General features: G+C 30.8%; 1 protein-coding gene across 9 annotated transcripts in view; it reads left to right on the top strand.

Moving 5' to 3' along the window:
• Window positions 1-17,493, top strand: part of LOC142327131 (anoctamin-4-like) — a 206,218-nt gene that overhangs the window by 44,133 nt on the left and 144,592 nt on the right. For 8 of the 9 annotated variants that reach the window (XR_012756930.1, XR_012756929.1, XM_075370020.1 and 5 more), the window contains 2 exons: window positions 1,647-1,807; window positions 5,227-5,462. Coding sequence is in view for 7 of the 9 variants with exons in the window: in XM_075370020.1 (XP_075226135.1) it covers window positions 1,647-1,807; window positions 5,227-5,462 (397 nt within the window). In the remaining 2 variants the exon portion in view is untranslated. Of the gene's footprint in view, window positions 1-1,646; window positions 1,808-5,226; window positions 5,463-12,002; window positions 12,103-17,493 lie in introns of all 9 variants that reach the window. The other variant, XM_075370019.1, reaches the window with a different exon arrangement.

The raw sequence follows: 17,493 nt of genomic DNA, 5'->3' as shown, positions 1-17,493 counted from the left end.
TTTGCGCTTCCACGTTTTCGGTTAGTTAGTTTGAGGGTATCACGTTAGGTTGAATGTGAAGATGTCCGTTTGAGGCCTACGTGAGGCAAAATTTGATTTGTATTTTACTGATGCAAATGTCTGCCGAGGCATTTACATCGGTGGCATCCCGACCAAGGCATGGCTGATGTCTGTGAGATGTAATCAGTTAGAGGGTCTAAAGAAGACCTCAGGGCTAGGATCGGAGGGGGTGGTGTAGCGACCTATAACATCACAAGGTCTTCCCCCTATGGGGTTGGAATGACGAAACGCTACTGCCACAAGTCAAAATTTGCCTTTTTCCAGAAAATTTGAAGTGCTCAAAAAACGAAGCAGATAGAGATCTGCTTCAGTTATGATAGAGATCTGAAATTCAGTATTTTGTAACAACTCTATCAACAGTTAATTCTTACCAAATTTCATGATAATCCAAGTTGGTCAGGTTGTGTTGGGCTTGTTGATTTAATACGAATTGACCCTTCTGTATATGAGGCATTGATGCCATTAAATTTTCAACTTAAAAGCTCAAGGAGGTGAGGCTGTAGAGTCACCCTCAGTATCTTGAGATTTTGCCTAATTAAGGTATATTTTGCTTAGGCACATTTATTAACATTACAAATTAACAATATTTGTATTTTTTGCAAAATCGCACCCCCACCCCAAAAGATCCTCTTGGGTCTCAAGCTTGATTGCCTGCTTGACTCAGTACCTGGTGCATGAAGCCTCACAGGTACACCAGCTTCCCACCATACAAGTAAAATTTGTTCCATGTAAGTTGTGAAATTACATTAGTCTCGTTAGTGCTGACCATTGCTGCTAGTACCATGACACCTGTGCCAATTAAATATAGTATGCCAGTGCAGTTTATTATTTAGAATCATTGAATTAAGTAAACAAAAAAATATTATATTTAAATAAAATGATAAATATTTTTAATTAAGTTGTGTGTGTAAGCCATGCATCAGAAACAACCCACAGCTGCAGGACTTTCCCGGAATGTGCTTTAGCTGTGTGACAGATAAGTTGTACAACTGTGTAGTCAGCTTATTTTTAATTGATGCTTGCTTAAAACCTGTTTACTATGTCCTATGCAGTTTATAATCCATTTTCTGGTAAATTGTTTTCATTACTGGCCAAGGTTCACTCCCAGCTGGACCTGGACCAGACCTCGTCTCTTTAAGAGAGAGTCTACTGATTTGATAACTATCAGTTATGCATTTCTGTATATATAGTTTTTGTAATAATTATGTTATTTTTAACAAAAATTATGTAATAATTGGGGGTATTATTTGAAAACAAATTGAACTTATCAAATTATATTAATTATGTGAAAAGTAAAGCTTAAGAAAATCAACTTTCTCCAAAGATTCGCTTAGAAATTCCTTCACCATCTAGTTCAATGACTTATTCTTTTCTTTTATCAAACAGTATGCTTAATTCAAACATTTTATTTATGCTTTGAGTTAAGGATAATATATATATTTTTGAAAAAGTTAATTTATTTTTGAAAGTCATCTCTTCAATTGCAACTTGTATGTATTAATATGAAAATAATTACTCGTAATAATAAAAAAAATAATAATAATAAAAAAAATGATGGTAATTATTTATCTGTGTCTTTTTTACAGTGAAGAAATATGTAATGAAAAATTAAATATAACTATGTGTCCTATGTGTGATGGTATTTGCAACTTTTGGAAACTTTCAGTTACATGTGTTCAATCCAAAATAAGACACTTAATTATTAATCCTACAACTATCATCTTTTCTATATTCATGTCATTCTGGGGTAGGTATACAACATCTTATATTTTGTATTATTTAGTTATTACACTTGGACTTGGAAAAATGTGGATCCAATTTTCTCACCTACCATTCACCCAACTTATCTTACTCTTTAAAATATATGTATAGCATGTTTGAGACTATAATGTTAAAATAAATTAAATGATTTAAGTAATTGATTAATTAATGATAAATTTTGCATTTTTTTGGAAGAAGAAATTGAAATGATCTTAGAGGAGACTATTGTGAGATTACAAAAGAGGCCACCTACATGATATTTATAGACATGGAAAAAGTATTTCAAAATGCAGGATGGAATAAAACATTTTTTAAGGAAAATTTAATTAAAGTATAAAGAAAGAAGGGTTCATAATCTGGTTAAGAACTATGCTGATGTGATAAGAATAAAAGATGGAAAGAAACAAGCTGTTACTCAGAAATTAGTGGGAGTAGGATATGGTCTGTCCTAATCATTTTATTCAAGTTGTAAAAAAAAAAAATATTGAGATTTTAAAGCTATTTAATATCTTTTAACTTTGACTTACAGTAAAGAATGTAAATAAAATGAAAGCATAATTCTTACAGTTTTTTCCCTACAATAGTTCAGTGTTCCCTACAAATGTTCAATGTGAGCACCTCTCATAACTTGGTACACATCTAACAGGTAGGAGAATTCGTCCTATTCTTTAACCAGCATGTCTGGAGTAAAGGAAATAACATCACTTCAATCATATGCCTTAAATTGGGTTGATCAGTAGGCAGTGGAGAGACATACACAAGATCCTTTACAAAATTCCAAAGGAAAAAATCACTTGGGGTCAAATCTAGTTACTTGGAGGTCACTGCAAACAAGTTCTGTCATCGGATCCATGCCGACCGATCCAGTGGTTAGGGAGAACATCATTCAACTGATCTCATAGAGTTATGCCAGTGATTAGGTGCACCTTCTTGATGCCAAATAAAGTTCTCTGGCCCATTTTACAGTTTAGGAAAGAGCATGTAAGAAGCCTATCAAAGAGCTACTCCTGTAATGTTTGCTTCAGTGAAAAAAAATGACCTGTAAACTTATCATCTGGATATTGCACAGAAAACATTTAATTTTAGGGAGTTCTTTTTGGATTGTTAAGAGTTCATGGCAATTTTTGAACTCCCAAATATGAACATTATGTGTTTTAACTTTTTCACTGAGGTGAAATGTTAATTCATCACTAAATTCAATACGATCAAGAATGTCATCATCTTCATGCTGCAACATTTTGATATTGAATGAAGTCTTACAGCGTAGTAAGTTGGCTTCAAAGCCTGTAAAAGCTGTAAACAGTATGGACATATATGTAAGCATTTCCTTAAAACATTCCATACTGTTATCACTGGCATTGCTAGTTTGCCAGCCTTTCCTAAAGAAATTTTTTAGGAATTATGTAGTTAGGACTCCTAGACACATTTTTTCAGACACCCTCAGTTATCCTGTATTCTTCCCTTTACACAGACATCCAGTTGTTTCAGACAGATTATGCCATTGATGATGTTATTGTTACTTGGAGAATCACAGTTAAACTTTCTACAAAACACATATTGAACTGTAACTACAGATTCACATTTAGCAAACTGCAAAACACAAAGGCTTTCTGTTCAGGAGTTGCCATCTTTACTAGAAGTACTGTCAAGTGGAAAGATAGGGAATCAATCGACTGCCATGGACACAACTAAAACTGTCCTTTATGCATTTTGATTCTAGCCTTAAATCAACCCTGTATACCTCATCCAAGAAATTTACAAAATAAATACCCTGATTTTTTTTTTTGAACTCCCAATATATTGAAGAAACATTAAAAAAATTAAAGGTAAAACTTGAAATCAGCATAACAATTCAAGAAAAAAGTAAAAGATGTTAACATTTCACTGAGTGATGTGGATTTATTGCTCAAAGAAAAATTTAGTATGAAAATAAAAACAGAGAAGATTTTCATGAAAAAGAAAGGAATAGAGAAAGCGGTCAAATGACTGTAGACCCCAAAAAAAATTATTTGAATTCTATTATGAAAACATAAACTGAATTTCATTAGAAAAAAAGCAACATTTTTAGAAACAAAATTTTCATACCAATAGAATATTTGCAATCATGATTTCATAACATTTTGTATACTAAAAAATGAATTTAGTATTATTTTGTTTTTATTTTGATCTCTGTAAAATAATTTTTTAATCATGATTCTCATTTTAATTAAAAATATCTTCTTGAACCATATTTTGAGACATTCTGAAAGTGATAGATTTACTTATTATTTTATAAGCATAAATCTCTTAGGTGTCAGTTTGTTATTAATTGTTTTACCTGTTACGAAAAAACTTTTAAATATTTTAATTTGATATGTCTAACAATTTTTGAACATTCTGGTGATTAATGCATTGTTTAAAATATTAATATGTCTACATTTCCCAAATTTTTAACATATGCAAGGCCTATCTTCCTGCTCTTAAAGGTATCTTATCAGCAAATTATTGAGTGTTGTCTCGTGATCAGTTCTAGGTAGCAAAAACTGAGCTAGGTCACAGTTATACATTAATAATGATAGTAGATTACAATTGCACATTGTTTTAAAATGTTTATATTTAATGTGTGTACTCAGTGTAAAAATCTAACAGCTGATTGTAGCAGGGCTTACTTTAATTCAGTTGTGAGTGAACCAAACATAGTCACATCACCAAACATAGTTTGAGATTGCCAAAGTTCTTTGATACATTAGTAACTGTCAGTCTAATATTATCTACATGTTTTATAAAAACCATATAGAGTATGAAAAACATAATTAAAAAAAAAAATTTTTTTTTTAATATCTTTCACTTTACAGTGTTCATTAATCTTTTTCCATATTGTTTCTATTTGAGTGTCTGAAATTCTAATTATCTACAACATAAAGTTAATTTAATTTTAAAGAATCTTAGAGTTCACCCCATTTTTAACTTTCCAGTTGGAAATTACTTAAGATTGCACTATGTTAGTTTGTCTTAGCTTGGGATTCCACTAATATCATTTATCTATCAATTTTATAAACTGTAGGTAGTGCAACTATGTTGTTTGATCCTTGACCAAGTTGCAAGTTACATGATTTTCTGTTTGCTTCTATTCATAGTTAATATATTTTCTTATATAATTCAATATAAAAATATATATCCTATAATATTATATACCAGTATATTACTGGGAACTGTAAATCTTTTAACACTAGTTAGAATTGGTTCTGATGCAATGATATAGACAAAATTGCCAGTACCCTTAATTACAGAATTTTCTCTTTTAATAGTGGGTTCTTAAATTTAAGAAGGGTTTATTTTGTTATTTTAATTGCCGTTCTGTATGTACATTGAACTTATTATGAAGAAAAAAAGTAATGACAATTTTAATGGGTTTATGTTTTATAGCTGCAATTTTTACTGAATATTGGAAACGATACTCTGCCGAAATAACTTATAGGTGGAATCTTACTGGTTGGGGTGTGGATGAAGAAAATCCTAGACCAAGGTATCTTGCTAAATTATCTCTTTTAAATGTCAAGTCACAGTTAAATGCCAAAACAAATGTGCTGGAGAAAAAAGTACCATTCTGGACTGTACATGTTCCCTCAACTATGTTTAGTTTTTCAATTGTTATTTTACTGGTGTGTATGTATTTTTATATAATATTTTTAGTTTAAGTTGTTTAATGTATAATATTTACAAAATTCACATAAATTTGTCGAAGAGAAATAACATATGCTTTAATTATTTAAATCTTAAAATGGTTTTGAAATTTCAAAAAATTTGAGTAATTTTGAAAGCTATATACATATACAGAGGGTATCATGAAGTTCTCCCCAACTTTCATAACCTATTCTATTCGTGAAAGTAATGGAAAAAGTTCATAATATAAATATAATTCCTAAAATGTTTCGTTTGCAAGTTAAAGCAAGTGAAAAATTTCACACAGATTCCAGCAACCCTAGTGAAATGGGGTCGTACGGAAATTTTTAGGATGCTAATTAAGGGGCAGAGTCAGTGATTTTTTATGGTTTTTGACTTTGTTTCTGCAACAGTTTTTGAGAAATCTGAGGTGAAAATCAATAAATTGGGGTAAGAGACCCTGTTTTTAATGTTTGGCATACAATAACTTTGTTAAATGGGTAATAAACACATAAAACTTTTAAAAACAATTTGTAGGGAATTAATCCTGAACAAAATGGTGTAAGATAAGTTGAATAAAACAAAGAAAAGTTAGAAAAATAAGAATTTTATTTAGGAACAGTACATTTGTCAGAAAAGTACTTCTTTAATGTAAACAAAAACCAAATACTTTTTTGGTGATGTGAAAAATTTGTAAATCTAAATTTACTGTTAAAAATTGCTGTAAAAAGATTTAAACAGAAGCTGGATATTACACAGTTGTAAAATAAAAATAAATGAATAAAAATTAATTAGATAATGCTATTTTTATTAATGACAGAAATACAATAAATTATTTGAAAAATTATTATTTCAAAGCTGGCAATAAAATAACAGCTGATCACAATGCGCAATACTGTATTAGTGTTTAAATCATTTCTGTTAGGTACATTAAGTATATGTGGTACTGTGAACTGCACTGTTGTTACGAAGGTTTTCTGTGAAATTTAGTTTGAACGTGATTGGTTCAACATTGAAATAATGCCGTACTTATTTACAACAGAGAAATACGCTAATATGGCATTCATTTTGGTTGTATGTAATAATGGTAATGCTATGGCTGCTGTAATAGAATATAAAATATGTTTTCCGAATCAGATCAGAGGATTCCAGATCCCAAAACAATCAGTGCAGCTTTTTGCAATCTTTGGGAAACAGGTTCACTACCTAGTATTTGTATAAATTACGAATGATCTATCCAACATGACGCTGTTATTGATGAAATTATTATTGATGCAGTTCAAAGCAGTCCAGGTTTCAGTACACAGTATCTTTCTAAGCGAATCAGAATTTCGCATTTGATGGTTTTTAAGGACACTTAAACAAAGCAAGTCTTATCTTTATCGTAAGAGCCATTTCAACATCTAAACCAGGAGACGGTGTGCTTCACTTGGAGTTTTGCAACTGGTGGAATATAAATTGGCAACTCTACAAGTACATTTTGTTAACCGATGAGGTAAATTTCACTCGAGATGGCTTCAACAACTTACACAATGAGCATACATAGCCAGAAGTAAATCCTCATGAAATGGTTGAAAGCAATTTTCAACATCATTTTAGTGTCAATGTATGATACGGCCTTTTCCACAATCAGCTGTTGGGACCAGTTCATATTACCTGGCTGCTTAAATGATGAGGTACATCTGCACTTTTTAAGAAGAATTGTCGCAGCTTTTTTAAGATGTTTCTCTAGCACTGAGTCATAAAGTATACTTTCAGTATGATGGCACACCCCCTCCCCCATTTCTCTGTGCTACTACCACTCACTTAAATTATCGTTTCCCTGTGAAATGAATTGGTCTTGGATGTCCACATCCCTGGCCATCAAGAATGCCTAATCTAACACCTTCAGATTTTTACATCTGGGGATGGATGAAAAATATTGTATGTAAAACTAAAGTACATATTTGTGAGGAATTAATGTGGCTGAGCAACTTAAGGACATCCCTAAAGAACTAAAAAGAGCAATATAAGCAGTGCAGAAGCATGCTAAGGAATGTGTTGAAAATAGTACTGCAAGTATGGTTCTGGAACCTATTTTATTTGATTTTCAGGTCAAAGCCCATACATAATAAATCGCTAATTCACTCCTTAATTAAATCCTAAAAATTTCAGTTCGACCTCATTTCAATGGAGTAGCTGAAAACCAAGTGAAATCTTTCTCTAGCCTTCACTTGCAAACGAAGAATTTTAGGATTTGTATTAATATGTATTCTTTCTATTATTTTCATGGGTAGAATAGATTATGAAAGTTCCAAGAGAACTTTGTGATAAACCTTGCATATTATTTATCATTAGAACAATATAAAAAAATATTTGTCAGTTAAATTCAAGAATAATGAATGAAAATTTCTCTGACAATTAAACAATCATTAATTGTTGTATAATAAATTATTTAAGAAGATAAAGAGCTAATAATTTCTATTCTAAAATCAGTTCTTTGATAGACAAACTTCTAGAATGTTATTCTTAAACTACATCAAAACATTATATTTTTAAAATGCTTAAATACATTGAACATAATCTGCCCAATTTCCATTTTAAAACCAATTGCCTTTGAAGTAATTTTAATTTTTTTACAGTTTTGTTGAATTTAAGTTTATCATATCTTTATACCTTAAACAAATATCATTGTGATAAACATTACTCACAATGAACTGAATAAATTTTACATACATTTTCAAAGTAAAACAAAATGTTTATAAATCATTTTGTGACAAAAATTTGTTTTATTTTTTATTTTTAAATTTCACTTAATGGGAAAGTGCACTACACTAGTTAATAATGTTAACTTTACACAACATAAACTGGCTAAAATTGAACTGAATGAGCTGTAAGTTATTGGGTTATATAAAGTGCATGGTGTAGTTTGAAATATCATAATAACAATTAAATGATTTATCGAAGGGAACTTCTTTTTCAGTTTCCACAGACGTAAATAACTTGCAAAAAATTACATTACAGGAGTATTGAGAGTGGGCTGTAGTGCACACAGAAACCCTGTCAAATTACATTTAGATGAGGCCGGTCTTTTTAACCTCACTTTAGACGTAAAGTTTTTTTATTAATTTGTCTGAAAATCAAAATGAATTCTCTTAACATCAAGAAATAAATTAGTTTACTTCACAGAAGACTACCATATTTTGTAACAACAGTAGATTGGTTGGTTATTCTGTGGCTGTTTCAAGAAGTACACACACACACACACACACACACACATATACACACAATATTTTTCTATAATATTTTTTATTTATGTTTACTTTTTTTAATTACTAATATCTCTAAATTAGTATTAACATCAGAAATGGAATGTTTATTGGTTATAAGGTTATCTGTAACATTAGAGAAGCCCAATTTTTTATTTTTATAATGCCTAAAATGTTCATAAATGTGGCTTTAAACAATCTATTAGTTTTACCTATTTAAATATCCTCACAATCATTACACATTATCATACATAAAACCTGCAAATTGTATAAATCAGCATCTTTATGTTTTTTAAGTATTTTATTATGTGGTTTTACTTTTATTTGCAGGTTTAAATTTATCCTTGGTTTTAGAGTTATTGTACTATTAAGTTTTGATGTTTGTTTTTTTACGTATATTATCAATTAACAAAACACTATATCCATTTTGAATAGCAAATTGTTTTATGATATTTATTTCTATATTTAATTTTTCTTTATTATTTTGTGTATAATGGATAGCTCTGTTATCATATTTGTATTCATGTTAATCTTATGAGATCAAGGATGATTTGATTTTCTATGAATAGTTATTTTATTGGTAATAGGTTTCCGGTACAGCAGAGTTATTTTGTTAATTTCAATGCTAACATCTAGAAATTTTTTTGTTCTGTTTATATCTATTTTAAAAATAAATTTTAAATCACAGCCTACCTTTAAAAACACTGCCTAATTCTAACAAACTTTTTTCCAAACCAACATTGTTGCTTTTCATGATTACCACATATTAAAGTGTTGATAAACATGTTACTAATTAGCTTCATTGTTTAATTTATATGTTGTCATTCATGAACTCATACACTTGTCACTAACCGCTCCTCAACATTATAACTACTCGTGCCAAACATTTTAGCACAACTGCATTTACTCAGAGTGTATGAAGTTGTAAAAAACTATTGCCAACCGACTCTGATATATGTTCTAAACACATATCCTAACTCATATTTTTTGTTAACTTTGAGGGTACGGTGACTTCCCAGCACTCTGTAGAAGTAAACTGACAAGTTTGGCCAAAATTGGTCCAGTAGTTCTGGAAATATAAGGTGATTTAGAGGCAGACACCAAACATATATACATATTAACATCTAGTTCATCATTAACATTAACATTCCATCTAGTTTTTTGGGTTCCTTAGGTGTCAAAACAACAAGATCTGGTGAAAACCACATATTCCCAAATTGCCCCGATTACAATACTTTACCCTCTACAGCTATAGTTCTGCTATAATGCTATCTAGATGGTAAAATAAAAATAATAATCAACTTCTTACAAAAAACAAAACTCACAATATAGCTTAAATATTTCAGCTTTTATATCATTATCATCATTTGGGAATATATATATATACAGTACAATTACTCTGTTAACCAACTTAGGCTGAAACATCCTACTGATTTAACTGATCCTCTAATAATGAAAAATATTTCATGTGGTTTATTTGCTTATATTACTAAAAATAATGGTACTTAGGTATTAACGCCACCGCAGCTACAGCTGCTGTTTAGGTTATGTTGATTTCGTGTACTGACAAATCATACGTATATCAAAGTAACCAAACTAAATATAACCTTCGCTCGCTAACCTCTTATAATTAACATTAAATATGCATAATATATATAACTTATAAATAATAACCTTAATGTTATAGCACCGAGATCCAATTAATGTTAATCCACCGAAATCCGATTGACTACTTTGTTTTTAAATAAAGCTGTAGCTGCAGTGGTGTTAATACGTAAGAGGTTAGCGAACAAAGCGAGCATAGGTTATATTTAGTTAGGTTATTTTGATATATGTACGATTTGTCAGTACACGAAGTCAACATAACCTAAACAGCAGCTGTAGCTGCGGTGGCGTTAATATGTAAGTACCAAAATAATTTAATTTATTTTATTAAATTACTGTGTAGTATTCATTTTGTGGACTATAATGTTTTATATATTTTGTTATCACTAGGATTACCACTGCAATCTGAAAAATTAGTCCAACCATTCTATGGAATTATGTATTTTTATGACTATGGTTCATTTCCTTCCTCTTTCACTATCATTTTCTGAGTGAAAGTTGCATGTTATTGTCCATGTAAATTAAAACAAACATTTGTGATGGTTTGAAATTGGTCATTTGTCATGTTTTATTGTTCTTTATTTCTATATTTGTATTACTGTATGGTGTTGTTTTTTTTACATCTTTATTATTAATGAATTGTTTTATCATATTTATGAGTAAGTAAGCATTAGGAGGATTCAATAAATCCAAGTTAGTAAAGAAAATCCAGTTAATTTTATATTTGGTACAACAACAGTTAATGATGAGATCTACCTTATATTGTTTGTTAAGATTCCCATTGCCTTTGGCTGAATGTTTACTAAAAGATTCAATAAATCTCTTAGAAAGTTGGATGAAATACACAGGATTCAATTTTCAGTCACCAAAACAATATCTTTGGTTTTCTCATTTATAGTCAAACAATACTCCAAAATTGTTTTTGAAGTGTAAATGTTCTCAGTATTGCCACAAATAAAATGCTTAGACCTATTTTGACAAACATAAATTAAAAATAAGTGTATTAAAATTTAAGCGTAAGTGTATTTATATGTGCCGAGTCACACAGATTGGGGTGCATATCAAACATGTATTTTTAAGTTAAATTTTCTTAACACGGCATCGTCGGTAGGAATACAAATTAACGTGAGGTTCATTAGGAATATCACATAATAAGGTTTTCCTTCTGAAGAAACCAGTTTATTTACTGTTGAACTTTATACCTAATCTTGGTTTTGCATTACATTGAGGAGAGGTTTGATCGTGTTCTGTGTTGATTCATTGACTGCAATCAAAGCAATAACTTATATTTTTACTTTGCTTCCAGTTTTTCCACATTCAAATTTCTGTTTTTGATGACACAGTGCACCTGTCAGAATTTTGTTAGATAGGAATTACCGGTAATGAATGAGCTGATGTTAGTGCAAAAGGAAACTTTCATTCAGCCAACCTTTGTGAATTGTTTTGGTTGAATATGCATAATAAAATGTCAGTTAAGAGATGTGTAGCAAATTGTGGATGACTGTTGGAAACAGATTATGACAAATTAAGACAGGGTATTATAACAAAGGTCATTAGTGTGAGACAGTCACCAAGGAAGTAATCTTGTATCAGTCATGACTTCTGGAGATGTACTAATATGTCTAGTATACAGTTGCCATGTAATTTTCCTCACATTCTCATTGATTGTTTATTTTATGATTACAGAGAAAGTTCAAACTATAGACGAGACATATTAGATGTGGAGGGTCGAATTAGGAGAAAATATTTTCCCAAACAAGAGACCAAGTGGAAAGGGTCCGAAAAGGTGTGTGGATTAACGATTGAAATTTTTCTAAAAATATTGTATGCTAATTTTTTTAATAACAAATTATTGTAAAAAAATCTTTTTTTTTTTTCTTACAGTTTTTCTTTAATATGTCAGTTACTTATTAAAAGTAGCAAAATGTCGCTGGCACTATCGGAAAGCTGAGAGAAACTACTACACAATTTTGCTAGTGAGCACTTTTCTCTATGACCAGTTGATTCGGCAGTATTTAATAAAGAAAAAGCTGCTCAATGAGTAGGCATGTGAGTGCTGCAGCAGTATATACTTACAAGTCGCATGCACCATAAACAAATTCCCATAACTTTTGATCCAATAAATATATTTGAGAAATTAAAAACAGCATGTATAACTAATACTCAAGACAATTAGTCATAATTTGAAAATAATTTGAATGTTTGAGTTCTTGATTTACTTGTTTAACTGTGAAATTTTGCAGTTTCTTAGTCTTGTACTTGTATGCAAATTTTGAAGAACTAAAAATTCTCTATAGTAAGGTTTACATATCAGTAGAAAACATTATTTATCTACAACTTTACAAAGTTTTTATGAAAATTTATTTTCATTATCCTTTTATAGCAATTTTATTTATATTGATATTTTCATCTCTTTTGAGTTTATTTAACCTTTTGCTATTACAATTCCCAGGAGAGTTAAAGTTTTAGTAAAAAATTCCACCATCCAGAAGTACCTGTTCTATTTCACTGATAACTGCTAAATCATTTTTAAATTTAAAAAATTACAATAGATACTGATTGATTTTTCTAATTAGGGAAGACATGAAAATGCATTTTTCATATGAGACAACTGAAAATTTGTTATAAAAAAGATGATAGCCTTTAGATATATCCTTTATAGAATTCGTAAGTAACGGTCTTAAGAAGAAATTACATAGTGGCTTTTTAGTTTTCTGAAATTTGTTTAGAAGTATAGGGCTTAAATAAACAAATTGGGAAATTTCACACTTAAGTAAACCGAGAATTCAAACATTCAAAATACTTTTAAAATATGATTAATTAATTGTCTTTAGTATTAGTTATATGTGCCATTTTAATTTTCTCAAATATATTTATTGGATCAAAAGTTATGGGCATTTGTTAATGGCGTGCGCAACTAGTAAGTATACCAGGTACGTAAATATGAAATCGGAATTTTTTTGTAGAAAATACACGTATATTGTATGAAAACGATAAAAAATACTTTATTTGAAATATTGTCCATCGCTAGCTATACATTTTTCCCATCTCTCTGATAATTTATGAATGCTACATCAAAAAAAAAAACAGTTGCTCTTTTGAGGCAAACCAGTCATCGAGCCATTTTCATAAGAAGTGAAGCGCTGCTCAGCAAGTGTGTGTCCTAATGATAAAAATAAATAGTAGTTGGATGGAGCCAAGTCTTGTTGAGTAAGCCACATGCAAAAGTGTTTCCCAACTGAATATCTCAATTGTTTCTTTGACCAGTTTTGCTGTTTGTGGTGGTACATTATCATGAAGCAAATTCACTTTGTGCTGCCTGTTTTGATTTTCTGGTTGTATTTCACGCAATGCTTGATTCAAATCGATCATTTGTTGTAGGTAGTATTCAGTATTAATGGTTTCGCCAGGTTTTAGCAGGTCATAGTAGATCACACCCTTCTGATCCCACCAAACACAGAGCATTGTCTTCTTTCCATAGCAATTTGGCCTTGAAAGCGATGTTGATGGTTTGCCTGGAGTTACTCATGATCTTTTACGCATAGGATTCTAGAAATATATCCACTTTTCATCACCTATCACAATTTGATGTAGAAATGACTTTCTTTTGTATCTGGCGAGCAGAATTTTGCTAGTGGTTTTCTGGTTTTCTTGCTGTCTTTAATTCAGTTCATGTGGAACCCATTTTCCCATCTTCTGGATTTTTTCCACGGGTTTCAAACATATGGAGATGGCGTCTTGTGTTATATTTAATTGATTGCAAGTTGTTGTTGCGTTTTTCGGTGGTCTTCCACCGTTCTTCGTTTCTCATGTCAAAATCGCCAATTTTGAATTTTTTTTAAACCTCTCAAAACACTGTGATTTACCAAGAGCATGCTCACTGTAAGCTTCAACAAGCATTTGATGCGATTCTGCTGCAGTTTTCTTTAAATGGTAACAGAAAATCAATACTGTTGGCAAATCGTACTTTGAAGGTACAAAACTCGACATGTTCAATACTAATTAAAACTGTGCTGTTGTATGAAACTTGTGTTGTTGTGAGTTGAAAATCTTTGTCAGCTGTCAAAGAAGGAAAATGACACCAATGATGTGGTTTGATGGTAACTATATTGACAGCTAGGGCCATCTATGGGCAAATTCTGGTTTCATATTTACACAACCTGATACACTGCTGCAGCAGTCATGCATGTACTTAGTGAACAGCTTTTTCTTTATTAAATATTCCAGAATTTGTTGGTTGTAGAAAAAAGCACTCGCTAGCAAAATTGTGTAGAATTTTTTCAGTTTTGCAATTGTGCTCAGCTATTTTAATAAATAACTGATATATTAAAAAAAAAACCCACAAGAAAACTGAAAGAAAAGGTTTTTTTTACAATTTGTTATACTGATGTTATTGACAGTTTGTTCTGGTAGTTAATATCGTAGCAACAATGAGGCCCTCGGAAGGAAAGTGAGATGTCGAATGTTGCCAAACGTATCTGACCTCTTTCTCAATTACCCTTCTCATCTCTCTCACTCACTATCGCCATTGACTTAGCAATTCTTTTCTCTGAAAGTTAAGAGTCAGCTATTTATTTCCCGAAATGTCATTTTTAATTTAATTTTTTGGTATTATTTTTGCCCTGTTTCATATTTTTTTGTAATTTTTTTATTATTTATAATTATTTACAGTAAATTAGAATGTATTTTATTTTCACATTAATTATTTATAATAATAATTGTTACAATATGTTATTTAAATTTGGAAAAATAATTACAATAAAAATAAATATTATAAATTAATACTGTGTTATTCATCAGAAAGTGGTTGAATTCTGTCCATTTTGTCATCTTCAGAGCTAATATTGGAACTGGAAGACGAATCAGATGATTCTTGTAACTTTATATTTGAAGTGTCTATGTCCAAGGGAATTTTTTTGTTGTGTGGCTTCATATATATCTCCTCTTAACTTGTTCCACTTTTCTCCAGTCTTGAGAGGTTGCACTATTTATTTCTTGCAATGTAATTTCTTCTATTTCCATCACTGTAAACTTTTTATTATTCTTTTTTACATATCTTTTGATGTTGATGTAACTCCACACAATTTTCATAGCATTGAAGTGACAATGATAGGGAGACAATCCAATGACTTTGTGGCCTGTTTCTTTTACTATTTCGTAGATAGCTATTGAAAGTATTTTCCTTGAATAGTTTACAAAAGTTGTCCTTTGGTCATTGAATGGTCTGCATTGACCCCTTGTGAAACTAGCCAGTCAATCAACTCATGTTTCTGATTAGCATTAGTCGGTACTTTATCTAATTGCATCCACTGATATGAAGCATTATCCATTACTATGATGCTACTCTGTTTAACTTTTTACAAAAGCGTTTTTTGGACCATTTTATGAATGTTTCATTATTCATCTCCTTGTGGTAGTTGTTTATTTTCTTTGATTTGAACATTATTAGTGCTTCATTCACAAACCCGTTAACTGTTTCAGCATGATAGGCAATTAATCTTCCACCTTGACCGATAGGCACAGGCCTATCGACCTATATAGGCACAGGCCTATATAGACCTTCAAGAGTTTCATCACTCCATGTTTTTGGGTTTGAGTTATTAACATAAACCAAAGTTTCGTCTAACCAAACAATTTCATTAAAATTAACAGTCTTCATTTACTTCAGAAAAATACTACGATGAGCAACAATGTTCCTCTTTCAAGTAAAATTTTCCTGCTATTAATTTTTTGGTACTCGAAGCCGATATTATGCAATAGTTTTAGTATTGATGACTATTTTCCGTAAAATAACTCAGCCTCCTGAAGGGAAATTAAGTTCTTAATCGTTAGATATTATTTCTCTGAGTAGTAGTTGTAATTATATTGGTGAATGGCATCAGCAGCAAACATATTTAAATCGGTTACTGAAGAATTTCTTGATCTTGTTTGCCTGGTGTTGATAATTTGGATGAACCTTTCTCCACAATAAAAGACTTCTCTTTACTAATATTGGAAACTGTATTCTGATTAATTTTAAGAGCAGCAACAGTACATTCTCCAATTTTTTGAAAAGGAATTAAAGAGTCATTCTTTTCTAAAATACTTTTTGATTCATTCTCAAAAAACTTTCACTAGTCCAGTCAATAGGGATTTTTTTGCTAAAAAAATTATCAGAGTTTAGGGAAGTATGTGGGGTTGTAAAGCAGGATAAGCATAACTTGTTTCTATGCGACTGGACAAAATTAGTGAAGTGCGAAAAAATCGCTGTCTCCATGAATTTTGGACGGATTGAGACCATTTTTTTTAACTGGGGTTGCTCGAAAAAATAACTATCGCGCTATTACTTATTACATATTTTTTCAGATATAGTCTGCTTTTATATACGTACCACACGCTTTGTTTTTTTTTAATAGATGAAAAAAATTGATAAATTTAAATAACACTGCCCAACAATGAAAATGTTTTGGGCTCAAAGATAGCTTATTCTTATGTATTTTCATCTGTTGAGTTCAAAAATCACCATAAAAATTACTTATCAGCTCTTGTTTTGGAGATACAATGACATGTCATTTTTTACCCGATCTACATTTTTTGTGTGGGGATAATTTTGTTTTTCGAGTTGTCATACCTGTTAAATGACAAAACAACATTCTCCAGCTGTTTATAGGTTATAAATATTGTTACTGTTGCTGTAACTATGAATTTCATATTGTTTGTGTTGTAATTAGTGCAGAATTTCTGGTTTTTGAGTGCTTTTGAAGTGAAAAATTAGTTAAATCAAAACGTGTAAATTCAGTGAATAATTTTTGTTACATTTGTGGTGAAATAACATTTTTGTCACAGAAACACAATCTGATGCCTCTTGTTAAGACTGCCTATTTTGATATGAACGTAGGGGACCAGGATAAGTCATGGGCTCCACATATATGTTGCAACCCTTGTTCAGTTATACTATGAGAATGGCTAAAAAATAAAAAACGATCTATGGCTTTTGCTGTGCCTATGGTTTGGCAGGAGCCTACAAACCATACAGTTAACTGCTATTTCTGCTTGATTCCACCTATTAAGGCAGGATAGTCAGTGAAGAAAAGAGGAACAGTTCAATATCCTAATCTTCCATCTACTATTTGACCTATTCCACATCAGATAGTTTACCAGTTCCTACTCCACTACAAAATTATGAGCTTGAAGTAGA

This window comes from Lycorma delicatula, chromosome 6, assembly GCF_047948215.1.
Source record: "Lycorma delicatula isolate Av1 chromosome 6, ASM4794821v1, whole genome shotgun sequence".
NCBI lineage: Eukaryota > Metazoa > Arthropoda > Insecta > Hemiptera > Fulgoridae > Lycorma > Lycorma delicatula.
Note: the sequence above shows the minus strand (reverse complement) of the source record. Positions and strands in the feature narration are given on the sequence as shown.